Here is a 9,989-nt window from a genome sequence, read left to right on the forward strand (position 1 = left end):
CTAACCTTTAACATTAATCATAGCGAAAATATGATTATATACTGTATACATACAGTATGTAAATTGGTAACATTAGCTGTTACATATGATATTGGAATGAAAGTACACTTTTTTTACAACACCTATGTGCTGGTAAACATCTATACAATATGACAGATTGCATTGTATGAAATTCAACAGTATACTAGTATACAGTATATTACAGGAGTTGACACCCACTAACAGAGATATTTTTAATAGAAAATTGCACATGATGCTTGAGAATTTACTTTAGTTAGATATCATATAGTAACAACACACTTGTCATCAAATTAGTTGATTATAGCTGTGTTTGAAACAATCCTAGAAATGCCTGTTACATTCAGTTCAAAATGGAACTCTTTTTTTTTAACTTAAAAAAAATGTCTGCAAAAACTAATACAAAAACATTTCCTGAATTAATTGGTGGAAAAAAGTTTTATTTTTCTATGAATCACTGGACTATTATCTAACAATGTAATCAGTGTTTCTGAGAGCAGCTTCACATCTGTATTGCATGTTAATTGGGCCAAAAATGATTTAACTTCATTTCATAATTCCTCTGAATTCCAGATTGCTCTGAATTTGTTTTATGACCATCCAAAAAGTTTTATATCGTTGCAGTTATTAAAGGGTGAAATGCAAAATAGCTATCATAATTGTTTTGAGCTGTCCTCTCTATTTTTGGTGAAACACAATTCTATTATAATGAAGACAACAGTGTATATTTTTAAAGCCACACATACAATACATTGTGCTAAAGCTGTACAGTATGCAGAGTAGTAGGCTGTGAAAAATGTGTATCCTGATAAGACAACATAATAAGATTACCGTAATTTTCGCACTATAAAACATACCTCACTATAAGCTGCTACCAGACAAATTTGACATAAAAATGACATTTGTTCATAGATAAGCCGCACTGGACTATAAGCCGCAGCTGTCCTCATTGTATTATGGGATATTTACACCAAAATATATTAACCGGTAACACTTTATTTGACAGCGGCATCATACGACTGTCATAAGACCAAATGAACCACCATGAAGCTTTGAACCAATTGGCTACAAAGCTTCATTGCTTCAAGAAGCTTTATTTGGCCATCACTGCTTCCTTGGGGGACACAGCCAACCTCTGCTGCCACCTGCTGTCAACATTGTTGTTGTCCCACATGCCTCCTAGCATGCATTGCAGCGCTACAGATGTAAATCACAATCAAAATTCATGTTCTGTGCTAATTATTTCTTCAGTTACTGTTCCAGTTGTTTCATTAATTGCTAGTTATGGTATTTGGTAATACTTTATTTGACAGTGGCGCCATAAGACTCATTAGACAATCATAATTATGACATGACACAGTCAACAGAAAAAAAAAAAAAAAAAAAAATCAAATAAAGTTTTACCTATTAAACCAAATAAATCAACAAATAAGCCGCACTAGACTAAAAGCCGCAGGATTCAAAATGAAGAAAAAAAAAATGTAGCAGCTTATAGTCCAAAAATTACGGTACTTGTAGCACATTGTTTTTTTTTTTTTATACTTTTACTTGAGAGGTTTTGGTACATGTTAGCTATTCTCCACATTTATTGTAGCACAATATAGCCCACTTTGTTGTGTATCACTAATATTAGAAGACAGTCTAACAGGTTTGGCACTAAGTAACGACAGCGGCAGTAACTTTGAATCAGTAGTTTCTCTTTTCACTACCTTCACTACAACGATTGAGCGACTGGCTACATTTGTTAAGCATTGTACTTTTTGTTAGCTGCTTGGTAAACTGACAAGTGTCTTGGACCCTCAGATGAGATTTGAGCACATTCACATAATACAACACACAACACCTTTGACATCACTGGCATAAAGTGAAGCATTGTATGATATTTTCCAAAGTGCACTTCATATAACAGTATGCTAGGCTATTTACTGGTACTCTTTGTTAGTGATATTCACAGCTTCGGCCCCTAAAGGAAGCCTATCACTGTAGTCTGATCCAATCTCGCAGTCATCCAGATTCTCTCTTGATTGAGACAAAGTGACAGTCTCAGTCGCGACACTTTCTTCTGTATCTTCCTCCTTCTCCCCATCCAGACTCTCAGGACCAACATCTTCCTTATTCAACTGATTGACATTTATATTCCTCTGAGACTCTGTTAGTGGTGTGCTGTTGATGTTGGTGGCCCGGTTCCTCTCCAAGTCCATTTGATACTGGTCTCTTGCCTTTAGGATCAGCTTGTATGTCTTGCTATGATATTTATACACTAAGTGGAAGCACATGGCTCCCAGAAGAGGCACAGTGGACACAGTCAGAAGGCAGATGCTAACAGTGATGATGATGATCAGATTAGGGACCTTCCTTTTGGTGGTGAAGAGCACTTGCACCTCACAGTCTTCATCCTTGTAAGTCAAACACAGGGAATAGTTGGTACCAGGCCGCAAACCACTGAGCAGGTAGGTGCTAAGACCCTCTTTAACCTGAGACCACAGTACAGGTGAGTGATTGTGTGCCGTGGTAACACAGATGTACAGTCCTTGTGAAGTAATTTCTTCATATTTGTTTTCAGTGGCGTTGTCGGGGCTTTCCAATGATGCAAGCATGGCCACAGTCCGGTTTGCCTGCCTGTATTTGGGCATAAGAAGAGGGTTGAGACGTATGGTTGCCTCTGTTTCTGACACCCAAAGGGCAATGACGCCAAAGTCAAACATGTAGTTATTTGTATCATCTGAGCTCCCATTTAATTCAAGGCTTGAGATGTGTATTTTTTTTGCTTTTAGTCCACATTTAGAAGAATCCATCAACTCTTCAAAAGACTGAGGTTCTATCTCTGTATTGGGCAAATAAGGGACGGATAAAGATTCAAAATCAGATGCGTTAGTTATTGACAGTGACTTGACTTTTTGTTGTGTTGAATTGTAAGGAGCTGTTTTGGTCACATCCTTTGCAGTTAATTGTTCTGATAAAGGCACCACTTCGAAAGAAATTGAATCCACTGCAATTCCAAATTCGTTTGAGGCAGAGCAGCTGTAGTTGCCACTGACTTTAGTCATCAGGTGTGAGATGAGGAGGGTTCCGTTATTAAAGATCTGGACCGAATATTTGGACAATATGGATGTGTTGTTTGACTCAGACAAGTCATCCTTGAAAGACTGGTTTAGTTCTCCTGCTAGACTGTAAATAGTCCATGTGACCAATGGCTTCGGGTTTCCTTCAAACTCACAATTTATAGTCAAAGTGTCACCCTCATACAAAGTTGTGAAGTCAATATTTGGCACGGTCCATACTGTAACCTTTGGCTTTGTGCATTTTGACTCAGTTAAGTTCTCGATCAATTCTCCTTGAAGTGACTCCGGAGTAGCGCAATTAATAAAATTCCGTTCCGGGATAGTGACGCTAGTAGTTGAGAGCCAATTTCTGAACCAGTCCATGTAACATGTACACGCAAAGGGATTGTTGAAGATTTGTAAATGAGAGAGAGAAATCAAACCATCAAAGGTCCCCTCAGCTACAGTTGTAAACTTGTTATTGTTAAGTCGAAGAGACCTCAGATTTTTTAGATTAACAAAGGCATCTCGGGGCAGACTGATCATCTCATTGTGGTTCATCTTCAGCATCTGCAGGTCAGTGAGAGTCTGCAGATCTTCCCATGGAAAGTCGGTTATTTTATTATGGCTGATGTCCAAATTACGCAGGAGAACCATGGGCGAGAGGCTTCCTGGCGCGATGGAAACGATTTCATTGTAAGCCATCCATAGTGACATCATCTGGGTGGCATTGTTAAAAACGCCTTGTCGTGCCAAACTAATCTTGTTTGCTGACAGAGTGACAATGTTAATATCAGGAGGAAAAGCAATTGGGATTTCCTCCAAGTCTCTGTGGGAACAATCTGCAAAATAATGTCCATATTTGATGGAGCACGTACATACTGATGGGCATCCCAGTGAGCCACTGAAGAGTGTGACAATCACCATTGTTAGGACTCTGACAGCCATTCTCCACTCCTGTAAAAAAAATGACAAAATTCAGTAAACGGATTAATATTTAATCATACAATTGTCTCATATAAAATGTCTAATTCTCAGCTTTGTGTTGGTTAGTCAAAAGACATTTTACAGCTGGTGGTTATTCAATATAATACTTGATTGTTAACATACTTTACCACATAAACACACTGTAGTGTATTCAGGCCCCAAGACTATGAGTTTATTTAGTGCGTACGAGTGATAATTTTATACTCAAACAGAACATTCCCATGCGAAATGTAGTGTGGGCTGATTTTTTGATTACTATGCTGATAAATAGTATAGACCGGATAGACCGATTATTGATCGGGCTGATTATCAGCGCTGATATATGAAATTTAACATATATCAGTATCAGCCTTTTTTTTTTAATCCAACCGGCTGATATGAAAAAAATCAATTTAAAACTGGGTTATTCCGACCTAGACGCACCTCCCTCTCCTGCCTGCTGTCTCCTGCCCTAGTATTCAGCCTGTCCTCTGATTGGTTAAATGGTAACGGTAAATGGAGTTACACTTGTACTGCGCCTTTCCACCTTTTTAAGGCCCTTAAAGCACTTCACACTATATCTTAAGCTACCTACTTGTGACGCAGCACCAGGAGCAACGGGGGGTTTAGTATCTTGCTCAAGGATACTTTGACGAGGTCATCAGGGCGGAGAATCAAACCCACAACCTCTGGATTAGGGAACGACTACTCTACCACTGAATCATGCCACCCCCTATTATTAGCTATTATTTTCTATATGTGTGATTTAATAAACATGTTTTAGTTCTCTACTTTTAATGAAGTTCAGTGTTTGCATTATTTAATTTTATACGCCAATTTTTCTTTTGCTGCAAATGAATATCGGCTCCAAAAATCGGTTAGCGGCCCCTCTAACTACTAATAATCGGTATCGGTCCTTAAAAACCCATATCGGTCGATCCCTAATAAATAAACAGTCTACTAAATAAGCAAGTACTGTATAACCTTATATTTAAAACTGATGTACAATGTATACATGCATGTCTGTTCTTAAGCTTTGCTTTCATTTGCAACATTAAAATTGAGTAAAATTGAGTATTTTATTTAATTCAGTATTTTTCAGACCTGCTAAATTTTAAATGTCATTACTATCTTAGCCCTGTTATTATGTTTGGGTCAAAGCTGACCCATTTTCAAGTTTGGGTATGCTAAAATCAACGTTACTTTTTCATACTCAAACTTAAAACAGATCAATCTTGACCTGAAAACTAGGAATGTCGCCGATCTTGATCGGAAATCGGGCCGATCGCACCATTTTTCAGAGGATCGGAATCGGGTGGAAAGGATTGGGTTTTTAATTTTAAAACGAACAAAAAACAAAGTTTTTTTGTGTGTGTTTTTTTTAAACTTTAAGGGCTGAAAAGTAACAAAATAGTCCGGAAATACATTTACATTGCTAAAAGAAAGAAACAAACAAAAAAAAGTTTTATATTGTGCAACTCTTGCGGAAAAAGCAGAAGTACTTTAAACAGTACAGTACCGTAACGTGTTTGGAACTTTTGTTCAAATAAAAAAAATAAAAATAAAAAAAGACTTTCTTTCAAGTATCGTATCGGGACTTGGTATCGGCAAATTCTCAAAATCAGGTGACTCGAACTCGGACTCGGGTGCAAAAATATGCGATCGGAACATCTCTACTGAAAACAATATATGCAAAGGTTTAGTATTTTCAGGCTTAGTTAAAACACCGATCAAATTTGATCCACTAGCAAGAGTGTGAGCAGATTTCGAGCACAATACACTAGTTCTTGTATGACTCGTATCCAGGGGTGAAAGTTGACCAGAACGGTCAGGAACGCAGTTCCGGTATAAGATACAGGGCCAGAACGCAGTTCCGGTATAAGATTCAGGCCCAGAATGCTGTTCCGGCACATGGTGCTTTGATTCCGAAAATATGACGGCAACTGTCTAAACGCTATGTAAAAAAATATATATATAAATTAATTAAAAAATGCTAAGTTGCCACACATACATTTCATCTCCAAGAAGGAAACAATCTACCAACATCAGATTCATATACACAAGTGTTAACAACAAGCATAATAAAGTGCTTGGGTAGTGTAATCCGTTTCCACCAATATTTATTATTTATTTTATTCCACGAACGGCATGGAGGTTTCCCCAGGTGCTGCAGTTTTCTGAGTCTGACGATGATGAGTCACGTCAATGTGCGAATACATGCAGCAAAGCAAAACGCCTGGACTCGTTTATCCGTTCAATTGGCTGTCATACTGACATGTGATCAGCAGAGATAGTTAGCTCTGATTGGTTCAAATGTGCATGTTTTCTGGAGCAACAAAAAAAAAAAAAAAAAAAAGGTTGAATTGATGCGACAAAAAAGGGCAAGGCAACATAAAATGGATCAGATCTTTAAGAGCAATGAAAGACATGAGGAGGCTTATTTATCATATTTAGTTTTATTTGCTCTGATGGGGAGGTTCGGAACATCTGAGCTGTCAATGTGCACTTTGGACTTAAATTTGTTCATTTATGTTAGGCTATTTATTCATTTCCTTATGATTTAAAAAAGTCAATGTTTGCGCGATCTTCAAAATATATTCCATTTCACTCTGCATAATATGTCATTTGTACTTACTTTCCTGAATGTATGTTGCTCATATCTTTGGTATTAAAAAAAACAACCAAAAAGTAAATGCTTACATTAACTTCAACATTGATATACATTCTATGTTCTTAAGTAGTTAAAATTGAGATTTGGCATTTAGTACGTGAGGAAATGAGGGAAAATAAAAATTAGGAGCTGGAGGTTGGAGTTATTGCTGTTTTTGTTGAAAAGTATACAATTTTGAATGAAAATCAGTTTTTGTATGTGTTATAGAAATAACTGTGCTTAAACAGTTTTCTTTGCATTTCAGTAGTGTAAGAGGTTTGACCCCCCCCCCCCCCCCCCAAAAAAAAAAACAAAGAAAGAAAAAAAATATATAAATAAAACATCTGGCTCCGTGGCAACCTTCGCGTCGGGGATTTCCTGCAAGAAATTCTAGCCACTTTCACCCCTGCTCGTATCACCTAAAATTTGTTATTTGCAACCATTACACTCACCTGTATGGTTCTGTGTAATAAAAATAAAAAAATAAAAAATAAAAAAACCTCACATTCGGTATATAAAAATTATGGGAGTGTAGTTCTTAGATTTTAGACATGCTGTAATTGCAATCAATGGTCTATCAGATGGCAACTGATTCCAATCACATAAATATTAAATAGCCGGCCTTGCCGCTGGCCTTGCAGTGTATGGGACAGAATGATGACTGTCTACCTTACAGGAAAATAATCGAAAAAGAATGTGATTTTCAGCAAGAGAGGGAATTGTGCACGGTAGCCTAGAATTCCTACTCCTTGGAGTAGTTTGATACATTGACACCTGGGAAGGGAGCCAAGAGGAAAAAGAGCAAATGAATCATTTTAAAATATGAAATCCTGTACTGTGGGATTACGATTGTTCCAAAGAGCAATTATTTCCTGATTTGAATTGTGGGGGCAGTGATTTAACCCTGCTAATATCCCTGTGCCAACAAATCTAGTACCAAAACACAACAAATCCAGTAGCAGGATTTTGCTGTATTTTGGTACTCGTGTTGATTGGAAACCCCTCTTGACATGCCATGGTCTATTCTTATGGGTGGTGATAAATCACATGTACAGTGTCTATCTCTGTCATATCTGTTAGAGTCCAGTTTCAGACAACGCAACAGCCACCTACGCTGCGTGTCCTTGGTGAAAGGGCCACGGATGAGGCAGCTGCGCGGCAGATGTTTGCACACAAGGCTCATAGCATCCACGTCCGTTTGCTTTTCACCTCAGCAATGCAATAAACGTCCAAACTATGAGGACTCCACGACGGTTACTATACCCGTGGTGGTAATTAGCCCGTGAAAGATTGATGATGGCGGTAGAAAGATGATCTTCCAGCACTGCAAGCTCTCTTACCTGCCTGCAATTGTTTGCCCACACGTGAGAGGAGCGGTGGCAGCGCGTCCTTGTATATCGCAGTCTAAACAGCACCTGCCTATTCCAAGTTGGAAGGCTGAAAGTGAGCCTCTACTTCTTGAACAATTAAAACGTGTATCTGCGTCTCGCTGTCTGCTGTATTTCAGACTGCCCCCCTTTGCCGACACTGTTGTATTGACGTGTCCCCACCTAAAAAGACTTCTTAAAGTGAAATCAACCTATATCAGCTTCTTAATAAGAAATGGTAAAATGGGAGATATTTATTCTCCACCACCATAGCAAAAAAGCTAAATAAGATAAAATATCTTTATTTAACCTTTCTGTGACAGGCAGTCAATAGCTATTCTTAAGATCTTTAAAGTGCCTATGACAGGATAAAAAAGTTTTAAATAGCATTATTATGTTAATTAGAATCATATTTTGAGACGATTCGACTACATACAACAATTTGGCAAAGCGCAGACGACAAATGACTCTTTTAATCTGTCGTTTAGCCCCTGCCTGTCATTTTAGCGCTCTAGCGTCCCCAACAGGAGGATGACGTCGGCAGGGTCATGGTTTTATCTGATTTAGTATTCAGCCCATTGAGGGGGGAATAATTCAGAACGAGGAAAATGCGACGAAGAGAGCCTTAAAATGTTATTGCTTCAATCTCTTTACGCCAATATTTTTACAGGATATTCTTTTTATCCCAGTATTTTTCCCCAATTGCTCAATAAATTGTATGGTCATGACAAATAACAGTCTTGTGCTAAATGGAATATGAAATATTAAAAATGCCTTTATTCAGCACGACATGGCAAAATTACTCCATAATGATCCAAATTGCCCAGATAGCAGACAGACGTTGATAAGATGTTGGATCAACATTCCGCTTGTCGATCTTATAGGCCTACTGTATAGTTGATTCAACGTCACTTTTGCACCCTCAATTAATATTGTTTCAACATTGAAATCCTTACAAAACCCAAACGTCATTTCGATTATTAATAATATTGGAACAACGCTGAATCAGTGTTATGTTTTCGACGAAAACGCCAGCTCATCCATAATTGTATGACTTTTCAATCATATTTCCTGGTCAATCATAAATCAATGTATTTGTCAACATTAGTTCATCAACTATAAAACAATGTTTACCAAACCATCGCCTGACATACCATAGAACAACGTTGTTTCAACGTCACTTGACGTCAAAAATTTCGATGTCAACCATTCTGATGATTTTGATGGAAAATCAATGTTTATTCTATGTCGGTCTGCTATCTGGGTTTCTACTTCTTGCACTTTCCCGAAAGATATTTTATGCCACTGTAGTTAGTCAGGCTTTTGTCATTTCCTTGCCCCGGCTTCGGAGAGCATAAACAAACCAGGAGGCGTGACGGCTATTAGAACCAAGTGATGTTTCAAAGTCATATTCTCACCTTTTGAAGCGAAAAATCACACAAAACTACCCCAGATCATGTCACACGCCGGCAGGGTTGTCGACTGTCTTCGCCGAACAGCAACCCTGCCCGGCGGTAAGCATATTTCAGCTCGTCGTTCCCATGCTGCGGGCAGGAGAGTTCGTTTGCCCGGGGAAGCAGCTGGGGAATGACCGTCGGACAAACCGGCCCACGTCGGAGGAGCGCGTAGCTGCCACATGGTCAACACGAATATGTCGTAAATTAAAGCTTAACTACACGGCAAAGACGTAAACAGTGAGAGAGCGACGTGCAGTTGTTGTGCAGCTAACATGGCAGCTAACTGTCTGAGGAGAACTTTTCTACATGTCCGTCCATGATCAAACATAAGTAAATAGTCCTTTAGTGTTTACTTTGTAATCGTTGTATTTGCGGCCATTTGTAACACAAAGGTGAAATTTCTGATGGGGTGGAAAATTTGACAGAACACCGGGCACACGAAGAGGGCAATAAGCCGAGTATAGCGCTCTCCCGGCGGGCACGCAAAGGA

The 9,989-nt window shown here is 38.6% G+C and overlaps 1 protein-coding gene across 2 annotated transcripts; it reads right to left on the bottom strand.

The window, feature by feature from the left end:
• Positions 1 to 218: 218 nt before the first annotated feature.
• Positions 219 to 8,191, bottom strand: LOC130921373 (immunoglobulin superfamily containing leucine-rich repeat protein 2-like). 2 transcript variants are annotated; one of them, XM_057845206.1, is made up of 2 exons: positions 7,789 to 7,903; positions 219 to 4,016 (listed from the first exon to the last, which is right to left on the bottom strand). In XM_057845206.1, the coding sequence occupies exon 2, from the start codon at positions 4,005 to 4,007 to the stop codon at positions 1,941 to 1,943; it is 2,067 nt and encodes a 688-aa protein (XP_057701189.1). In that variant the 5' UTR covers positions 4,008 to 4,016; positions 7,789 to 7,903; the 3' UTR covers positions 219 to 1,940. The 2 variants fall into 2 exon arrangements, with proteins under 2 accessions (XP_057701189.1, XP_057701182.1); XM_057845199.1 differs by lacking the exon at positions 7,789 to 7,903 and adding an exon at positions 8,016 to 8,191 and having other exon boundaries at positions 220 to 4,016.
• Positions 8,192 to 9,989: the final 1,798 nt, after the last annotated feature.

Source organism: Corythoichthys intestinalis, chromosome 1, assembly GCF_030265065.1.
Source record: "Corythoichthys intestinalis isolate RoL2023-P3 chromosome 1, ASM3026506v1, whole genome shotgun sequence".
Lineage (NCBI taxonomy): Eukaryota > Metazoa > Chordata > Actinopteri > Syngnathiformes > Syngnathidae > Corythoichthys > Corythoichthys intestinalis.